At 34.1% G+C, this 20,824-nt stretch overlaps 2 protein-coding genes across 2 annotated transcripts; both read right to left on the bottom strand.

Moving 5' to 3' along the window:
- Positions 1 to 764: 764 nt before the first annotated feature.
- Positions 765 to 4,569, bottom strand: LOC120171035 (disease resistance protein RUN1-like). The gene is made up of 4 exons (XM_039178848.1): positions 4,091 to 4,569; positions 2,928 to 4,005; positions 2,126 to 2,419; positions 765 to 2,033 (listed from the first exon to the last, which is right to left on the bottom strand). The coding sequence occupies exons 1-4, from the start codon at positions 4,567 to 4,569 to the stop codon at positions 765 to 767; spliced, it is 3,120 nt and encodes a 1,039-aa protein (XP_039034779.1).
- A 3,087-nt stretch (positions 4,570 to 7,656) lies between these two features.
- LOC120171034 (probable endo-1,3(4)-beta-glucanase ARB_01444) lies at positions 7,657 to 20,467 on the bottom strand. Its single transcript, XM_039178846.1, has 3 exons — positions 20,278 to 20,467; positions 19,326 to 19,403; positions 7,657 to 9,896 (listed from the first exon to the last, which is right to left on the bottom strand). The coding sequence occupies exons 1-3, from the start codon at positions 20,465 to 20,467 to the stop codon at positions 7,657 to 7,659; spliced, it is 2,508 nt and encodes an 835-aa protein (XP_039034777.1).
- Between the last annotated feature and the right edge of the window lie 357 nt (positions 20,468 to 20,824).

Here is a 20,824-nt window from a genome sequence, read left to right as displayed (position 1 = left end):
TGATCACTGTTCAATCAAGTGAAAGTAAACATTCCCATCTACTTGATAATGTGACTCCAGTCACCTGGGGTACCTACAAGAAAGGAGATAGAAACATGTTTAGTTTCTGATTTTATGAAATACACCAAAGATTCATACCTACCAAGCTTAGTTCAAGCCTACCATAAACATAAGAAGGGCATAGATATAGACCATTGAAAGAAAGGATTGAGCCAAACCTTTAGCAGTTAAAGTATCACATAGTTGTTTCCGCATGCTAATAGTATTTATTTAAATCAAAGTCAAAGTTGCAGAAGTTGAAGGGTAGGTACTGAAAGAGGGAGAGAGGGACAAACAGTATTTATTAATGAATTAAATGTTGGTTTAGATTATGTACAAAAGACGTAGATTATGCGTACATCAAATGTCCGCATGGCAATAACTACTGTGACGAGAAAGTTGCGGTCTTATCTCCTCCTTTGGACAATCTATTTTATACCTACAAAACAAGACAGACACAACAACGAAATAAAAATGAGAAAAATAATAAACGAAAATCAAAAATTATAATTTCTAAAGATTTCAGGTTCGAGCAATTATATCTATAAAATATGTATACATTATCAATAGTAGACTAAGAAATTATATAAACATATATTATCCTATAATCACATTGGACTAATAAAAAACTAGATAAATCTCCCTAAGCTCCCAACTCTTTAACAAATAACCCTTTTTAATGTACAAATCTACCCTAACTAGAATCCCAAACATAAGATTGATTTTCAAGTTGGAAATTTACCTATGCATCTTCTCAAAAGCATAACCCAATGATTTAAAAACTGAAACCGCCCGAATCTTTTAGGCCATCCACTCCCTTCTTCACCATCAACATGGCTAAACCTTTTTGCTGTAGTAGCAGAATGGTCGTAATTCTGTGCATCGACGTGAAATACACGAACGCCCCATTTCTCCACTTGAGTTTCTTCTCCGATGAAATGGTTTCTGATGTATAATTCAAATGATGCCTCCTCGTAATCATTGTTTATTATGATCATATCCTCGTTAAACATAATCAACACATGTTCACCCTTGTACCTATACATCTCTTTCGAAATATAACAAAGACGGCACTCACTTTGGAGCTTTTCACCACCGGCGGCTGTCAGTCGATACTTGCAGATGAATTCAAGATATCGGTTTACACGCGTTAAATCAACCACCACGCAGATTGCAAAAGCTAAGAACCTGCTCCCATTTGGTGTTATCTTCAAACTTAACCAAGAATTCACACTTCGATGCTCAAATTCATGTGCTGAAACTTCTTTTCCTGAGAAGCAGCAAAGCAATTGCTTTCGAGAACAACTCTCTTCGGCAATCCCTTTCCTCCTTGCCCATCTCGGCGCTAGTGATCGAATTCGAAGCATGGCATTTGTCTCAATGTTTTTAATTGAATCTTGATTCAAGCTTCTGCAATTTGAGAATGACATGGAAACGTATTCCGGATCCGGAGCATCATCATCACCATCACCATCACCATCATGTAAAGAACAATTCGAATCGAGATCAGTGAACGATACTTGTTCTAATGATAAGCATTCATCTACATCCAACCACCGCAGGTATCTCGGAAGCTTTGAGAGGGTTTTAAGGCTTTTGCAATGAAAAAGATCCAACTCACCAAGGGATTCTAACCTTGAAATGTTGCCTGATACATGTTCCACCTTCGAGTATCTTAATATCAACTCTCTTCCGACAAGATGCTGAATCGAATCCGGCACCGTTTCGATTCCGGTGTGTGATAAATCTAATCCGGTGTGTGATAAATCTAACTCAGAAAAGTTATTCGGGAGCTCAGGAAACTTCTCGAGTTTATGACATCCCTCAAATTCAAGCTTTTTAAGAGACGTCAAAAGGTTGAGTTTAGGAAGCTCAACCAAACTTTCACACCCCGTACATACAAGGCTTTGAAGGTTGATGGCTCTCGATAGATTAGGAATCTTCTTTAGTTTCTTGCAGAAACAAACATCAATTTCCCTTAAATTATCAAGATCCTGTACAAATATATATACAATAACATCGTTACTTTATAGTATCATCTATTTATTTTGGGATGTATCGATAATGAAAAAACAATATAAAATACCTGATCATCTTCGTTCCAAAGGTATTCCATATAGCCAAATTGTAATTTCAAAACGACGAGATTCTTTGGACTAAAACTTGATGGCATGGATTTGAAAGGGTAAAACATCCAACAAAGATACTTCAACTCATTAGGAAGAGATACGCTAACAAGTTGCTTCTCATTTTCCGACAAATACCCGATACGGAGGTGGAGATATCTAAGATTAAGTATGTTCCCAAAATTAGGACATAATAGTACCATGTCTCTAATTCTTGTCGTGACTAATTTTATTCCTTGAATTGATATATTCACCTAATGACAAATAAAATGTGTTAGATATTTAACTAACCAAAAAGATCTTGAATAGATTCCCTAAGTATTGATCATCATATATGGTAAGTAAATAAATATTTTATTTCCTAAAATAACAATTAGACTAATTAATACTATCTCCGTCCCATTAAAATTATTTATTGATTGTTTAAAAGTTAAAATTTTTAAACTTTGACTATGATTATTTTTAAAATTAATTTTTTTTAAATATATATTTCAAAACTACTTGATTAAATGTTTCTAAAATATATTTCCTCATATTTTTATCAATAATAAATTTTAAAAAATAAAGAGTCAAAATTGAAAATTTTTGACAAAAAAATCAATAGGGGACAATTTAAGTGGGAGAGGGAGTATTTCATACATCTTAACATGTAACAATATACAATTCAATGAATTTATATATTAATACCATATCAAACATAGAATCTAATAAAAATCACATAAATATATATAATAAAAATATATCAATACAATTAGCACTTACTTTATTATAACTGAGCACTTGATTCACGTCTTTAAGAGTCCATAACCTACTGCGTTTTCTCGGGTCTGTAAGTCCTTGATGAACAATGTCCTTTCCCATCTCTTCAAGCATATCATGCATAGAAATTCGTCCATAAGAATCCATATGAAGTAGGCATTTATCAAGTAAGTTGCTTATTCCACTCACAACACCCTTATATAAGCAACTAAGAATTTCTTCTACAAAGCTGTTGGGTTCCCCTTTCAAGAAGCAAGCAATATCAAGAAATATATTCTTATCCGAATCATCCAACTCATCAAAACTTCTCCTCAAAATATGTACAAGTTTAGGATGTGGAATTTCCCCGAGTTTATCCCCCTCATCTACCCACACTTTTCTATCCTTTGTATATAGTTTAGAGCCCAAAGCTATCAGAGCTAGCGGATTACCCTGGGCATACCTCAAAAACATATACGATAGATCTCGAAAATCAGGAGGAGGATTCAAATGCTTAAACGCAAATGTAGAAAAAAGTTGAAGAGAGTCGTTCTCTTCTAACATCTTCATTTCATGTATTTTGTTAGCTCCTGCATTGTTAAGCACTTGTCTATCTCTGGATGTTACAATTATTTTACTTCCAGCACCAAAATATTCCACACCCATATGATCTATTTGGTACGAGTCACTAACATCATCAAAGACAACAATTACTTTCATATTCGTGAGCCTCTGTCGGGTAAAATTGGATCCTATAGAGAGGGTGTTTATACAAGTTTTTGAGTTCAATAGTTTAGAAAGAACTTCATTTCGTACTGATTCCTTCCCTTGTTTTTCTATTTTCTCTCTGACATTTCCAAGAAAGTAACAACTTTTAAACTTTTGAGAGATTTCATGATAGACAACATCAGCAAGAGTAGTTTTGCCCGTACCACCCATTCCCCAAAGTCCTATTACTCGAGTATCTTCTTTCTCAATTAAATTTAAAACCATTTTTTTCTGATCATTTATTCCAACCACTCCTTCAGAAATACTTTTAGATTTGCAGTTCAACTTTTCTATGACATATTGAACAATTTCTCTAATGTAATCGGCATCAGATCTGGAAAATAATTTTAAAAAATGAAAGTCAAAAGAAAGACGAGCCAAATATAAGAAGATGAAAAATATATATTTGTATAGTTTACCTATCAGTTTTGTCTCCGTTTATATGCCACCCTTTTAGTTGACCTATTTCAACAAAGGCAGCTTTCCATCGCTTCACTTCATCGAATAGCCTGTTCGATTCATGATCTTCAAAGGAAGCCTTGAAACTCCCACCAATATGTCGGACATGAGAAGGATCAACATGGTAAAAGATGGGAAGAACAATATGTTGTCGAGTGTGCTTGTGCTCCATGATGTCAGAGAGTTCAGATAAGCATGATTTCGAAGAAGCATAGTCCATAGACAAGACGATTATAGAGAGATTCGATGCTGCACTTGCTCGGGAAAGTGCTAGTGAAAGCTGCTCCCCTTTTTTCAGTTCTGTTTCATCGAAGAAGACATTTATCCCGGTTTCGTTCAAAGCTTTGAGAAGATGGCTGGTGAAGCTAAGACGCGTGTCTTCGCCTCTGAAGCTCAAGAAAACATGATACTCCAATTGAGAAGAAGAAGAAGAAGCCATATCAGTTGCTTTGATTGGTATACAGAGAGACAAAAGATAACCGTGAGAGTTTTGCTTTGATCCGCTTTGTTTGTGCTTATTTTATTTGCAATATCAGTTGAGTTATCAAGTCAGATTAGACTAATCCTTGGCGGTTGGGGTTTGGAAACCGTGTGTTTACTTTGGAACCTACTGAGTTTAAAATTAAATACTCTGAATTGATTATCGAAGTTGTTTTTATTTAATGTTTAGGCATAATTATGAAACTACCCCTACTGTTTACATAAATGATCACTTTGACCCCTATTCTTTTTTTTTTGAGCAAACCCCTAACGTTTCAATTTTTGGTCAAAATACTCTCTTTTGGAAGGAAACCGTTAGTTGACCAACTGTAAACGCATGTTGCAAACATGACATTTTCACATGTTATAAACACGACTTTGTTTTATCTGGATCGAAATTATGATTTTTCTTCTCTCTTGTTCTTTATTTAAAATCAAAACTTGTGACGAAATTAAATTTTTTGAAAGCTTGTTGACTGAAATAGAAACACTAGAAAACTTAAATAACCAAAATGGGAATTTACTCTTTCACAATCTAATCACATGATTTTCTTTCCCATACAATGCTTAAACTACGTATAATCTTCTAAAACTTCTAAATCTAAATATGCACGTTTAAGTACTTTTGAACTAACGTCTCTTATATTAGGGGTACATCTAGAGATAGACGGTGGCCTTGGCTCCCCTAAATTGAAAATTCCCCACTTTAATCCCTTAAGAAATCATACAAATTATAAATTAGTCTAATTGAAAAAAGGAAAAAAAAGTCACAATTTTTGTTGGAATTTGTGATTTAGTTTCTATTTTTTTAATGTTACATAATTTGGCACCTTTACTTTTAAAATATCATTAGTAGTTAAAACAGTTCATACCTTTAATTATTCCGGTTAAAATATCAAACTGAATCTTTTAGAAAGATGTATTCCAACATAAAAAAGAATTATTTCTCTATGACGAAGATATTTCTTTAGAAAAAATCTAGTGAGCATTTTAAACTTAATACCGTTAACTATTTGAACTGGCTAATAATGTTACAAAAGTAGAGGGATCAAATATGATAAGTTAAAGTATAGGGAGTAGCTTTTAAATTTGAGTATAGTAGGGGGACCAAAACAATAAATTGAGCTTCTTTTTTTTTTAAATTTAAGAATAGATGACCATTGGGATTTTCCCTATGAAGCTACACAAGCTGACATATTTGAAATTGCATCAAAATTTCAAAGTAAAAGAAGAAGAAGAAAAAAGAAAAGAAAAATGAGAAGGTCAAAAATGTGAAATAATGTTACACAAGCTCATTCAAAGGGATTGACGAGGCCCTTTGAAGGGAATAATTATCTTTAAAATTTTAAATTTTTATATTTTTATTAATAATTTATTTTCTCTCCTAAACTTTTATAAATTAATTTCTTCTTTAAATTAAAAAAATAACCTCTTAATATAAAATGATGTGCCTATCGTATCGGTAATCTTTGTTTAATTTTCAATATCAGCCGATCAGATTTGACTAATCCTTAACAATGTTTCACGCCGTGACTAATTTTTCTAATTGTTGTTTTTTTCCTTACATAAAACAGGAATTTAATTGGGTCAATAAATCAGACTCTTTCCTTTAATTTTAATGAATGAATTGGTTGATTCAAAGAAAAGATCCACTTTTTGATTTTTTTTTTGTTTATTTTACCCCTACAAAAACATGCTACGTGAATTATAATTTTCACGTATTTACTGATATTCAAATTTATGTCATTCAGAAATAAATATAAGTGTTGCGATACAAATAAATTCAGGTTTAAGTACTTGTGGGAAGGTCATCCAAGATCATTAAGGTAAATGAGGTTGTCAAATCCATTGACATTTGTTCGGTTATACAGGTAAATATAAGTGTTACTTATCAAATATAAGTGCTTTTTTTAACCAATAACTAGTTGGTCTAGTGGGATTAGACATTAGATTCTTTAAGCAAGTTCACGGATTTGAATCCTAGCCATTGCAAATGACGTAAACTAGATTGGGATGGTTGCCCTTTCCTTTGCAATATTCGATCCAAATTAGTTGGTTAATAAATCAGAATATTGATGGTTATATAAAAAAAAATCATTTTTTAAAAATACTTTTCATATACTTGAATGATTCTCAGAGAGTTATCTACTTGTATTATGTCCAAAATTATATCAAATACAACTACCATATGAATACTAATAATTTAAGGAAAAAAAGTGTAATACCAATTACCAAATATAAATGATTTTTTAAAGTATAATAGTCGGTCATCCTTTGTAACATAACTGGAACTAAAATACTTTTTCTTCTTTTCATTTTCATTTTAAAAAAAAAATCTCGAAATTGATAAGATTTAAATCAAACCTTCGATTTAATTTGGTTCGTTAAGCAATTTTTATCATTAGATTAATGTGAAATTGACATATAAGGTTTTTTCCGACTGAAAACATATTCATACTTATGCGAGATTTGAACCTATTTTTTTCAATAATGATAATGCACTAATTCGTTGAAAACTACTAATTTGATGCTTGAGATGATATGAAAACACACTTAGAGTTCATTTAGTAGTATTGTCTAGACGTACTTTTGGTTAAAAAGTTAAATTTAAAAACAAAAATCATTATTAGACAAATAAAATTTACAGGTAAAAGTTCGTTTAAAACGATGATTTTAAATTAATCGAATTTTTTAACTTTTCCGATTCAAATTTTGGTTTAGAAACAAAGTTATGCTTTTACGCAATGAAGTATAAGCTCCACTCTTTTGTCTAGAGAAATAAATTTAAAATTCAATTATTTTTATAAATTATATACTAATTACGTTTTGCCCAGAAAAATTGTTAAATTCATTTTATATTTTTATTATAATAATATTTATCATTTATATTTTTATATAATTTAATTTTATATATTAAAATATTAATAAATTTAAACTAATTTAAATTAATATAACTTTAATTTAAAATATAATGTTTAAAAGAGATATTTTATCTTATTAAAAATACTTTTTAGAGAACAATACTAAACAATAAAGTCTTTATTTTTCAAAATAACTTTTCAGATGTAATTTTTAAAAGCAATGTTGAACTGACTATCACAATAAGACATTTGATGTAGAAATATGTAAGAGCAGAGCAGTGAGCAAAGCAGCAATATTTGCCCCCATCACCATGTTGGATTTCGAGTTCATCACTTCTGCTGTGAACCCACCACAAGAGATTTGTGAGTGAGTTTCCATCATCGAGAGCCTCAAGGTTCCTTATCTTCTCCAAAGCAGCCCCTTTGTCATAAGTTGCTTCCAAGGCATACACAAACCCGTTCCATCCCTCTCCCACATCAACCCTATCCAATGCCGGCAGTGTCCAGTTCACTAGCTGTCTAGCGAACTCGATATCGGAAAACAACACCTCGCTGATAGGCAATAAGGGTAGCAATTGGATTCCGAGCCGGCATTGTCTCGAGAGAGGTGAAGCGAACCAAAGGCCGCTGTCCCTCTTGTTCGCCCACAAGACTCCTACGATTCGGTTCTCTTGTGCGAATTCTTCTCCATACCGATTAGCTCCCTCCTTCACATGCCACCATGTTTGTGCTGCTTGAATCTCTAATGCCATAAGAGTTGATCCGATTGCAACTAGATGGGTGTCTCCATAGGATAACCCCATTAGTGCAGCAGAGAAATATGCATTCACTGCTTCACCGGTGTTTTGTTCGTTCCTTCCATCTGCGTATTCAAGCAACCCTCCGGCCCAAGAATGCAGTTTGTACAAATCGAAACACCTCAAACGCGGATAATTCGAATTCGAATGCCTGCCAAGGTTCATGAAATCTGCCACGAGCGAGTAAGCTTGAGGTTTATACCTCCGTCCCCAAGCTGGATTGATCTTGGCCAAGACAGCAATTCCATATAGGAAGTAACCGATATGAGAATGGTGGCCACCGTAAACTCCAAAACCAAAATCTGCCCCTGAATCAGCAGAGCCTTGTTTGGTCACAATGCCACCCCATTTTGATTCATACAGGAAACCATTCCCATTGAAAGTCCCATCCAGCCATGGCCCAATTGTATCCTTCAAGAACTTCCTTATTGCTGGAATCACATCAAGATAGCCCACTTCTTCAGCAATCAACGCCAACCTCGCGGCTCTCGCAATCGACTTTCCGCAAAAATAAGACGAGGTCTCCGTTATAGCCGATGAATCCAAGGCCTCAACGTCCTTAGCAAGGGCAGTCACAATCTCGACGTACGATTCTTCCTTAACCCCTTTAATGGAATGCCAAGTTACTGAAACCTGGTGTGCTTTCAACACCCACGAATCACCAACAACACCGACAAGCTCCCCATCAATGCCTCTGTACTTAAAATTCTCTAAAACCTTAGCATCACAACAGTCACTAGTTAAAATATCAAGATGAAGTGGGTGTGCAAGCATAAGCAAATTGCCCCGCCCTTTCGTTTCCCATTTATATTCCAAACAAAACGGTTTAGTTAAAACTGCATCACCTGAGATTGGGTAGCAGGAACTGAACCGATCCAGAACGGATTCATGTATAGGGTACAATCCGGATAGCACAGCAATCCTAATAATACCCGAAAACCCACCGGAACCAATCGAAGAAAGACCATGACTCAAACTGACGGATGAAGACGTATAAATAAACCATGTTTGACCGTTGTTAAGCTTAACGGTATGCTTGGTGAGGGAACTATTCGAAGAAAACGAGAGAATAGCATGACTAGGAGAGATTGATATTGGAGTATTCCCGGTTACAGAGCAGGTCAAAAAGGGACAACCTGGGACAAGAAAGAACCGTAGGTTCGAAGAGGGGAAGTCCAAAGTAACACTGAGATCACTGTAAGAAGAGATTACATGGCTTGGGCCGGTTTTATCAGTAGCAGAGATGGTAAGATCAGGGTTGAAGATTTGATAAACGACAGAAGGGTTGGTGGAGAGAGATGGATAGCATATGGAAAGGGAAGAGTCGGCCGATTTGATGAGATAAGGGTGGATGTACTCTGGTTGGTCGCCATTGTTGAGAGCGAAGTTTTGAAAGAAAGAGTTGGTAGGGAGAGGGGACGAGAGGAGGTTCGGGGAAAAGAAACGGGAAGGGTCGGGGAGGACGGAGGATTGAGCTCTGGGGAAGAGGAAATGGTGAGCTTTGTTGGGGATTTGATGCTTTGGAGGAGACATGGGCGGAGATGGCGGTGGTGATCGTAAAAGAATGTGGGATGTTTGTTGATTAATAAATCGGCTTTTATTGTCAACTTTGTTGTTGAAGTCAATGGCTGTTCAATTAAAAAAAAAACTCAAATGGCTGATAACGGTGGTGGAGGACGGACGAGTCTATAATGTACGTCGCAAGACTATAATACACTATTAAAATGCCATATCTAAATATATCACTAATAAAATTATTGGTATTAAATAAATATTAAAAATGTAAATTACATATTTAGTACTTATAATATTATTTTTATTTCATTTTAATACTTAAACTGTATTTTCTTCAATACCATAACGTTATTTCCTTCAAGACCATTAACTACAATATTGTGTGATATGACATGCCAATTTTTTTTCCAAGCCACTTTTCTATTTCTCCATGAATATTTTTAATTAATTTTATTCAACCAATTAAATGGTGACATTGTCATCGCCTATGGGGATAAAATAAAAGAAAGTGTTCTTGATTTTAGCATGAGGTGAACTTAGGCCTCTTACATGAAATCTAAGGCACTCAACCATTGAGTTAAACTAGTAATTTAAGTTTATTTTGTGTTTAACTTATATAATAGTATCATCGCAAAGGTCAATATTTTTTGATAATTATAAAATTTAAATATGTGAGACTTTAAATTAATTATCGAAAATCATTTTATAATCTAAAACCCTAGCTGCTTTCTTCTTCCTCATCTCTTTTCCTTTTTTTATTCTTTACAACTTGTGTCAATTTTATTGATCAATCCAACTTTTTATTCTTTAATTTTGTTTACCCGACGGCGACACCGGTTTTAATGTTGGTTGTCGCCCTCCAGTTATCTTTTTTTCTTTGTTTTTTAAGTTTATTTAATAAGAATAATTATGTCTTTGTGACATGTTCTCTGCCTTTATGATATTTTTATCTCTGCCTTTGTGACATGTTTTTCTCTGACTTTTGGTATCTTATGGTTTTTTTCGTTGTTTATGGTTTTTTACCGTTGTTTTTGTTTATCTTTTTTCTCAGGGTTGGATTTGACATTGCCACAACTGATTAAGATGAAACTTTTGTGTTATCATGATGATTTTCCCTACTTTGGACCCTCGAATTGATTTGGATACGCGTTTTGCGTTCGTGGATAGTTTTGTCACGTTACTTGACTCTGATTTGCGATTTGTCGATGGTATTTCAGTAGCTTTATCCTATTTGTGGTTCGTTTACCGATGTAGTCAGATTTGTTCATATATTTATTTTATTCTAGTTTTTGGTTAGGTTTTTTAACATTTTCCTTTTTAACCTTAGGGAGAAGCCAAGAATGTTTTCTTACCAATCAAACCCCACAAAATGAACCAAAAATTAGAATCTCATAAACCTCCACAAAACCCGATTTTGTGAAACTTGACCAAAACTTACCAAAGTGGGTTTTAATGAAAGCTTGAAGGATGAAGATGGTGAATCTTACCTTAGAATTCACAATGGAAGCTTGAATTTCTTAAAGATCCTAACTTTGTTTGGTTCTTAAAGAGAAAGGAAAACAAAGAGTAGAGAGGAAGAAGAAGACAAATCAATGATGAAGAAAAAGAGATATCACAAAAATCAGACATGATATCATTCTCAACCAATTGGATTCTGCCTTTGTTTCAAAATTTGGGTTAATTACTTCCCTAGTCCTCCTTCATTTGATGTATGATTAAAATTATCCCTTTTCAATCTTGTTGGGCTCACCCCAAACTCAAATCAAATCTACTTAGGTCCAACACTTCATATACTACAGGAAAATTATTCTAAAGCTGTAATCAACAATTTTCAGCCCAACTAAACCAACCCAAGCCAGAAACTCTAAATCAGGCCTCAAGCTCAAACCTCAAAATTAAACCCGAAGCCCAATTACCTAACTACCCAAAACCTAACCCGAAAATCTAATCCACTGTTCCTCTACCCAACCAAATCCCACCATTTCCTCTCCCAATCAGAAACCACCTTTCTCTGCCTCAATACCCGAAGAAGGCCACTCCACCACACTCCATCAACTACAAACAAGCAAGAAACAAACAAGTGGGAATTATTTCATTTCTATAAACAAATGGGTATTTAAACCAGCAATTAAATTGTAACAGGGGGTTAATTCAAAATCCTTCCCAAAAAAATACTATAACATTATGTTTCAAGCAAAAACAACGAATTCAAAGGTTATTCAATTTTTTTATTTTTTTATTTTTATTATGTTCGAATAGCTTATTTTTATGTACTCTTTCTCTATTGATTAATTTCAAAACCCAGTAGTAAAAAAACTTCCTCTTTTCGAATAAAATTATCCCCTCATGTTCCGTTTTTTAAAAACATATACAATGATTTTCTGGAAAAAAAACCCTTGCATGTTTCGAATAAAAAAATAAAATAGTGTTTTTTCCCTAATAATCAACCAACAATCCAGCAACTTTTACAGTAAATAAAACAACAAATAAAGGGGACTAGATCGAAATCTTACCTTGAGTCGTCGGAGGAGTCATCGGAGCTCGGAAAGTCGAACGGTCTCGATCGTTTTGACGGTGATGGAGGCTGTTTCGTACGAAAGCGAGCCTTGATCCATGACGAGAAGCTCGAGACGAGCCTCCCCGTGAATTTTGGTGGCCAACGGCCACTAGAGACGACGGCGGTCAGTGGCGACCGCGAGGCGACCAGCCGAGAGGGGAGGGGAGAGCTCTCAATTTCTTTTCTGTTTTGTGTTTCAAATGAAAAAAAGGAAAGAGATTGGTATATATAGGAAAAAATAATGGTCTAATTGCATTTTAAATCCCTTAAACTTTGTCGTATTTTTGCATTTTGGTCTCTGTAGGGACCAAAATCGATATTTTATTTTTTTTCTGTGCATGCTTTAATTTTTTGGTAAATTTACTGTTTTAGTCCCCCAAACTTTTCCGTGTTCTTACATTTTGGTCACTGGACCTTTCGTTTCTAATTTATTGCAATTTTATTACTCTGTTTTGTTTTATTTTAATTTAGTCACTATTAGTTTCTGATTTAGCTACTGTTATTTTATTTTTTGCATTTTAGTCACTATTTATTTCTGATTTATTTACTAACTTTTATTTTCTTGAATTTTAGTCATTTTTATTTTATTTTATTTCTAATTAGCCTTTACATTTTGGTTTGTTTTAATCTAGCCCTTATTGCATGTTCAATTTGTTCTTTTTAGCTTGGTAATTTTATATTTATGCAATTAGGTCCTCATATTTTATTTTTATTTTTATTCTATGTTGGTTTTTACTATTTTTATTTTTTATTTGTTGTTTTTATTATTTTTATTATGTTTTAATTGTTTTAATATTTCATAGTTTTAATCTCTTAGATTTAGTTTTAAATTAGAATAACATTCGAATCGTGCTTAGCAATTAGGACGACACTTTAGCTTAATTAGGGAGCAATTCAAGTCGAGTTATCGCATTATACGCCCGATTACTCAATTCGTTTGTTCGATTCTAAAATTAATTAATAATTAATATTTTCTAAAAAAATTAGTGAAACAATTTAGGTAATAATTAGATTTTAATTAGCCCCTAACTATAGAAATTATTAATTTAGGTCCCCAAACTTTTAAATCTTTTAGAACTTGATACTTTAGACCTTAATCCTTTTAGTCCCTAAACTTATATTAGACTCTTAATATTGACATAATTAAATAGGTTAAATAGAGCCTCCATTTTAACTTAGATTTCAAATTAGTCTCTTAATTTAGGGGATAATTCGAAGTGGTTCTCGCTTAAAAGCTCGAGGGACCATTTCAGTTATTCGACTCATTAATCGATTAAAATCAAATAAGATTAGTATTAGAGCCTACGTTTCTAGATTTAAGCCCCTAGGTTCTTTAATTTTCACTATTTTTCATCGTAAGTTAGAAAAAGCCTTAATTTATTTTTAGTATAATTGTGACAAATAAAATTTTGCTTGATCGCATTGTTTTTATAAATCTAAGGCACTGTTCACTTATTAAGGAATTAATAGTATATCTCCCGTAATCATGCTCAGGGGATGATTACTGGTAATTCCCTAAATAAGTCAACATCCTTTTCAAAACCGCATCATGTTTTCTAAAAACGAGGCAATGTTCGATTATTATACATAATAGTTGATCTCCCGCATTTACGCTCGGGGGCGAATGCTATCGATCTCAATAAATGAATACAATTTTCAAACTTTGCATTCTTAATGATTTTTAAATTAAATAAAGATCGAACTCAAAATTTTCGATTTTAAATATAGGGTAATGAACTAGGTACCAATTTTTGAGCGCTTGTGGGGATGTTAATCCTTCCCCACGCGTAACCGACTCCTGAACCTGATTTTTGAATTTTCGCATACCCTAAAACTCAATATTTTGATAAAAATAAAATATTTTATTAAAATCACCCGGTTTTTATGGTGTCTCAATCGCACCTTAACTGATTGGTGGCGACTCCTCATATTTCAAAAATTCTTTTCAAAGAGAAAACCCCCGAGTCGGTATTGACTTTACCTCGCCCGGGCGAAAAACGGTGTCGACTCCACTGGGGACTTTTGTTTATTAAACAACATGAGAGTCGAGCCACGAGTTGGTTACCTCATATTTAGGATTCTGGAAATTATGAGTTCGGTCTTGTTTAATTTACGATTCATTATGTTATTTCAAAAGAAAAATTAGATTTTATCTCTGGTTAATGCTTACACTTTCGTGGAATTATTTAGGATAATTGCATAACATAGCTCTAAACCGAGCTCTAACCCGATTTACCTAACTAGAGAGAAACGTCACACCTCATGAGGAGCATTAGGCTTCCTTGTGTGGGTCTGACAAAGTATCTCTGTAAAGCACCCTAAGTTGCCTATCCGGATACCAGTTCTGAGGTACGCTTTTAGTGGTGTGATCTCCTGAGCTGAACCCGATTTGCAAGTCTGTAAAGGGCCAGAATCAGGGTCAACCTTAGTAGGTTGAAAAAAATAGCTTGGGAACCTTTGCTAGAACCTTTACACATATAGAGAATTTAGTAAGCCTACCCCGTTAAAGCCATGTGGATAGACTAGGAGAACTAGAATGCATGCGGTTATGACTATTAATTTTCCTTTTATGTTTTCTTCAGTATCAACTTTGATTTGTATTTAATTATTTCTACTAAGATTACGTTTCTTGACTAATCATTTCAAATAATTTGATTCTTTGTGTTTTGTTTCTACTAATATTGTTTTTCTTTTGTATGCTCTTATTGCATTTTTGCATGAACATGACATATCATTCAAAGGTATTGATCCCTAAATAACTGATCATTTAGAAGGTTCTTGAAAACAATGCCACATCAATGCCTTTCTCTGGGATTGGAAGAAATTTGAGGATGCTCTACTTAGATCGAGTAGCGTCAAGAGGGAGCCTACTTACCAAGGAGACGTGCCAGACATTTGCCTGCTGAGGTAACAAGTTGGACTCGAGACAATTTGACGCTGAAGCCAACAGTTGAAGATCACGAACCAGCTCAAAAGATTTATGAAAGTAGGAAATGAAGTAGGAGCTAGAGGGAGTCTATCTACCAAGGAAAAGATCCAGACATTTACCTGCTGAGGTAACAAGTTGGACTCGAGACGATTCAACGCCAAAGCCAACAGTTGAAGATCACAAACCAGTTCGAAAGATATCTGAAAGTAGGAGATAAATTAGAAGTTTTGAAGATGATGCAGAACCATGATGCTCGCAGGAGCTGGGCAACTTACAGATGGACTAGATCTTCACTTTCCCAGTGTACCGAGACATTGTCAGTTTTTCGAGAATTGTTCTAGGAACAGTTATTTTGGGATCAATTCCTTGTTGCATTTGCATCTCGCATTTTATTTTTTGCATCAGTATATACACATTGTGCATTACATGTTATATATTGCATCTCAGCATGTGCATTAATCACGGATCCTGAGAGAAACTCGTGGAGAATCTTGTGATAAAGGTTTTTAGGTGAGATGAAGTCACCCCATTCGTTTTTAGAAAATAATTGAAAGCTATGGACATGACGCTATCACCATCTAAAGATCAAGGAACCTCACTGAGAACAGTGAGGCATTGAAGCGCAATGTTCAAAATTTTATCGATTCAGGAGCATGGACAATCGAAGAAGGATTAGGGCATTGCATCTACCTAAAGGCATTTTTGCACTTGTATGGAGAGCATTATTTTGTTTGAAATCGTTTTTGTTCTGTATTTCATATTTGCTTAATATTTTAATGATTGAACTTATGCTACCTTCTAAGGTTGAATAATTGAACAAGTTTTAATCTTTAGTTCTTTGAAAATCAAATGAATTACGAATTTTCTTAATTCTTCAAGAATTATGGATTTTTGACATATGGCAAGATTAGACATTTTTTATCCTGTCTAAAACCCTAAAAAAATCTCTTGATTCATTACCCAAAATAATTCATGGTCATTGCCAAAGAACCAAATTTTGACATTCCCTCTCTTTGAGACTTTAAAAACATTGCTTTTATCTTTTTCAAGACAAAAATCATGCCCTTACCTTTCATTGAGCCAATAAAGTCACACCATCATCTTCTTAGATGCAAACCACATTTTTTCTACCAATAAAGCCTAAAGATAATGATCACAAGATGTTCACTTGAACGTAAACTTTCTTTTAAGAAGACAACGTGAGACATCTTGCATCAATTTTCTGAAGTTGAGCTTGTACAATTGAGGCATGCTGGAAGCAAAAAGCAGAAAAATTAATTCAAAATAATTCTATCATGCATTAATTACATTGTTTTCATGTGAATAAAATTAATCATGAAAATCTATCCCCCTGAGATACCATTTCTGCAAAGACTTCTGTGTAGGAAATGATGAATGACATTCTTTCATTATCCCTTCACAATAGGAGAAAATATATCCCTTGTGTCGCCTTTGAGCCTAAATTATGTTTTCTTCGGATTCAACCCTAACCAAGGATCACCCTCCACATAGGGGGCAAGGTAGAGGAAATCTATTCGCATGAGCAAAGATCATCAATCCACATAAGATACTGAAAGGTGAACCAAATGCAAAGTGCGGAGATCAAATCGAGGCGAGGATAAAAGAAAAGAAAAAGAGAAAAAAAAGAAAAAGCAAAGAGAAGAAAAAAAGAAAGAAAGAAAAACAAAGAAATAGAGGACAAGAAACACATGCAAAGAGTCTCTCGACTCAAATAACGCATCGAGTTTCAAACCATGAGATTGATCAAGCATAGTCATTTCAGAATCAGTTCACTAGAAGGTCAGGGAGCATCCAAAGAAAATAAAAGACGCATACGAGCAGATTCAAATCGAGCAAGACGAGATTGAAGGCATCAGAATGAATTGATCCTTGGTTCAATAACCCTTAAATACTTGTTTGAGCCTTTTATCCCTTTCTTTCATAACCGTAAACCATGGCCTACATTACATGCTTTAAAAGTCCCTTCTAATCATACATAGATTTTTAAACAGATGAGACTCTCGTCAGATCTCATTCCACCCATCAGGATTAATCTTTTATTTACAAAAATGTTTTCTAAAATATTTAATGCATGATAGAGAAAAAATAACAAAGGGAGTTCAAGACTAAACTCTGAATAATATTTTGAAACCAAAGGAGGATTTGAGTTGAAAACCTGAAAAAGATGGCTCGAATATAAAGACTGTGCAACTGTTGCATAGAAGGTGATATCACAAATCCCTTGATAAAGCATCGCACAATCTGAATGTGCCCCTAAGAGCTAGTAGTCGGAGAATACTTCCAGTAGATGAGCATAAAAGCTACTCTATCAGATATGTGAACATCAAAGAAATAAGAACACAACAGACTAAAGATAGTAACCTGAGACTTTTTTTTCTTACTTAACCGTATCTCAAAGATAGCATTGAACTTGACACTTGTCAAATAACTATAATTTATTTAAGGATTAAAAGTATAATTAATTCTTTGATATCCAATGAACTCTTGTTTTATGATTTGTGTCAATTGTGAAACCTAGAAAGGGGCAATATTTTCTCAGAATCTTTGATTAAACATTTTTAAAAACTTTTCTAATTGATATTTTCAGAATTTTGAAAATAAAAGAAGAAGAAAAACGTTTTTCAGATAAGTCAATCTCTCTGGAGTAGATCTTGGTAGTTGACATGCGGCTCTCAAACACAAAGCTCATGCTTAGAATCAATGCTGAAGCAAGAAACGATGAATGTTGGGGCATCTTTGGGGATTCAACATCCTGATATGAATGATGAGATCTTTTGAATACATTTCCTCAACATGCCAGAGGGGACAATCTATAATCCTTTGAGATCGCCTCCCTTAAAAACAGACTTCGTATCTTTTGAGACAGTTTTACTCGAAAGAATATATTTTGTTTTACTCAAGATTGTTTTTCTGGCTTGAGATAGTTTCCCTCAAAACAAAATATTTTATCTCGCTCGAGATGGTTTCACTCGAAACAGAAGATTTACCTCGCTTGAGATAGTTTCGCTCGAAACAAAAGATTTTAAGAAACTATGCCTGATTTTCAGGGGTTTCTTAATGAAGATTTTCAATTAATTTTTTAAAGGAATCTAAGCTTAATTTTTAGGGGTTCCTTGATAACTAAGAAACTAAGCATGATTTTCAGGGGTTTCTTGATGAAGATTTTCAATGAGTTTTTAAAAGGATGTTAAGCCTAATTTTTAGGGGTTTTTTGGCAACTAAGAAACTAATCCTGATTTTCAGGGTTTTTTATGATTATTTTCAATGAGATTTTAAAAGGAAGCTAAGCCTAAGTTTTAGGGGTTCCTTGACAATTAAGAAACTAAGCTTGATTTTGAAGGGTTTCTTAATGAGTAAATTCTTCGGGCCATCAGTAAGTCTTTCAAGCGTGATGCGTAAGTCCTTCGGGCTATCAGGAAGTCTTTTGAGCATGATGCTTAAATCCTTTGGGTCATCTATAATTCTTTCGAGCAAGATGATAAGTCCTTCGGGCCATCCATAAGACCTTCGGGCAGAATGATTTCAAATGAGTTTTAGAAACTAAGACTGATTTTCAGGGGTTTCTTGATAATTATCTCCAAAGAGTTTTTAAAAAAAGGAAGCTAAGCCTAATTTTAGAGGTTCCTTGATAACTAAGAAACTAAGCTTGATTTTCAAGGGTTTCTTGATGAGTAAGTCATTCGGGCTATCAGTAAGTCTTTCGAGCATGATGCCTAAATCATTCGGGTCATCTATAAGTCTTTCGTGCCATCCATAAGACCTTCGGGCAGGATGATTTCAAATGAGATATAGAAACTAAGCCTAATTTTCAGGGGTTTCTTAATGATTATCTCCAAAGAGTTTTTAAAAAAGGAAGCTAAGCCTAATTTTAGGGGTTCATTGACAACTAAGAAACTAAACTTGATTTTCAAGGGTTTCTTGATGAGTAAGTCCTTCGGGCAATCAGTAAGTCTTTCGAGCATGATGCTTAAATCCTTCAGGTCATTTATAAGTCTTTGGAGCAAGATGATAAGTCCTTCGGGCAATCCATAAAACCTTCGGGCAATGCATCACTCAAGGGATCAACATTTTCAATAGAAATATAATGATAAGAAGAACTCATAGCTTGAAGAACTGAAGATAAAGACACAACCAAGAGAACGAAGAAAAGATTACATCATTTGCAACAAATACTCAATCATTTCACATTAAGAGAAAAATTGACATTCCTAGCGAAGAGTTCGCAGCGTGACAATAAGAGACCAAGTTGAAAAATGGTGCTTTATTATCTTTGCTTCATTCATGTTTCACAGCAATAAGCAAAGAGGGGGAGCTGTAATCACCATTTTACAGCCCAACCGAACCAACCCAAACCAGAACTCTAAACTAGGCCTCAAGCCCAAACCCTAAAATTAAACCCAAATCTGAAGCCCAATTACCAAACTGCCTAAAACCAGACCTGGAAATCTAATCCATCGTTCTTCTACCCAACCAAATCCCATCATTTCCCCTCCCAATCAAAAACCACCTTTCTCTGCCCCAATACCCGAAGAAGGTCACCCCACCATACTCCATCGCTTGCAAACAAGCAAGAAACATACAAGTGGGAATTATTTAATTTCTGTAAAAAAATGGGTATTTAACCTTACAATTAAATTGTAACAGGGGTTTAATTCGAAATCCTTCCCAAAAATTTACAACGAATTCAAATGTTATTCATCTTTTTTTTTGTTTTTAATCATGTTCGAATAACTTATTTTTTATGTGCTCTTTCTCTGTTGATTAATTTCGAAACCCAGTAGTAAAAAAACTTCCTTTTAGTTCGAATAAAATTATCCCCTCGTGTTTCATTTTTTTAAAACATATACAATGATTTCTAGAAAAAAAACCCTTGCATGTTTCGAATAAAAAAATAAAATAGTGTTTTTTTCTTAATAATCAACCAACGATCCAACAGTTTTTACAGTAAATAAAACGAAAAATAAAAGGGGCTAGATCGAAATCTTACCTTGAGTCGTTGGAGGAGTCACCGGAGCTCGGAAAGCCGAATGGACTCGGCCGTTTTCAAGACGATAGAGGTCATTTCGTGCGAAACCGAGCCTTGATCCTTGACGAGGAGCCCGAGATGAGCCTCTCCGTGAATTTTGGTGGCCAACGACCATCGGAGGCAGAGAAGAGGAGAGGGGAGAGCTCTCCATTTTTTTTCTTTTTCTTTCTGTTTTTATTTTCAAATGAAAAAAAGGTAAAAGATTAGTATATATATATAGGAAAAAAATGGTCTAATTGTGTTTTAAATCCTTTAAACTTTACCGTGTTTTTGCATTTTGGTCCCTGTAGGGACCAAACTTTGTCGTGTTCTTACATTTTGGTCACTGAACCTTTCGTTTCTAATTTATTGCAATTTTATTACTCTATTTTGTTTTATTTTAATTTAGTCACTGTTAGTTTCTGATTTAGCTACTGTTATTTTAAATTTTACATTTTGGTCACTGTTTATTTCTTATTTAGTTACTAACTTTTATTTTCTTGCATCTTAGTCATTTTTTTATTTTCTT

Source organism: Hibiscus syriacus, unplaced genomic scaffold (genome assembly GCF_006381635.1).
Source record: "Hibiscus syriacus cultivar Baekdansim isolate YM2019G1 unplaced genomic scaffold, ASM638163v2 tig00111810_pilon, whole genome shotgun sequence".
Taxonomy (NCBI): domain Eukaryota; kingdom Viridiplantae; phylum Streptophyta; class Magnoliopsida; order Malvales; family Malvaceae; genus Hibiscus; species Hibiscus syriacus.
Note: the sequence above shows the minus strand (reverse complement) of the source record. Positions and strands in the feature narration are given on the sequence as shown.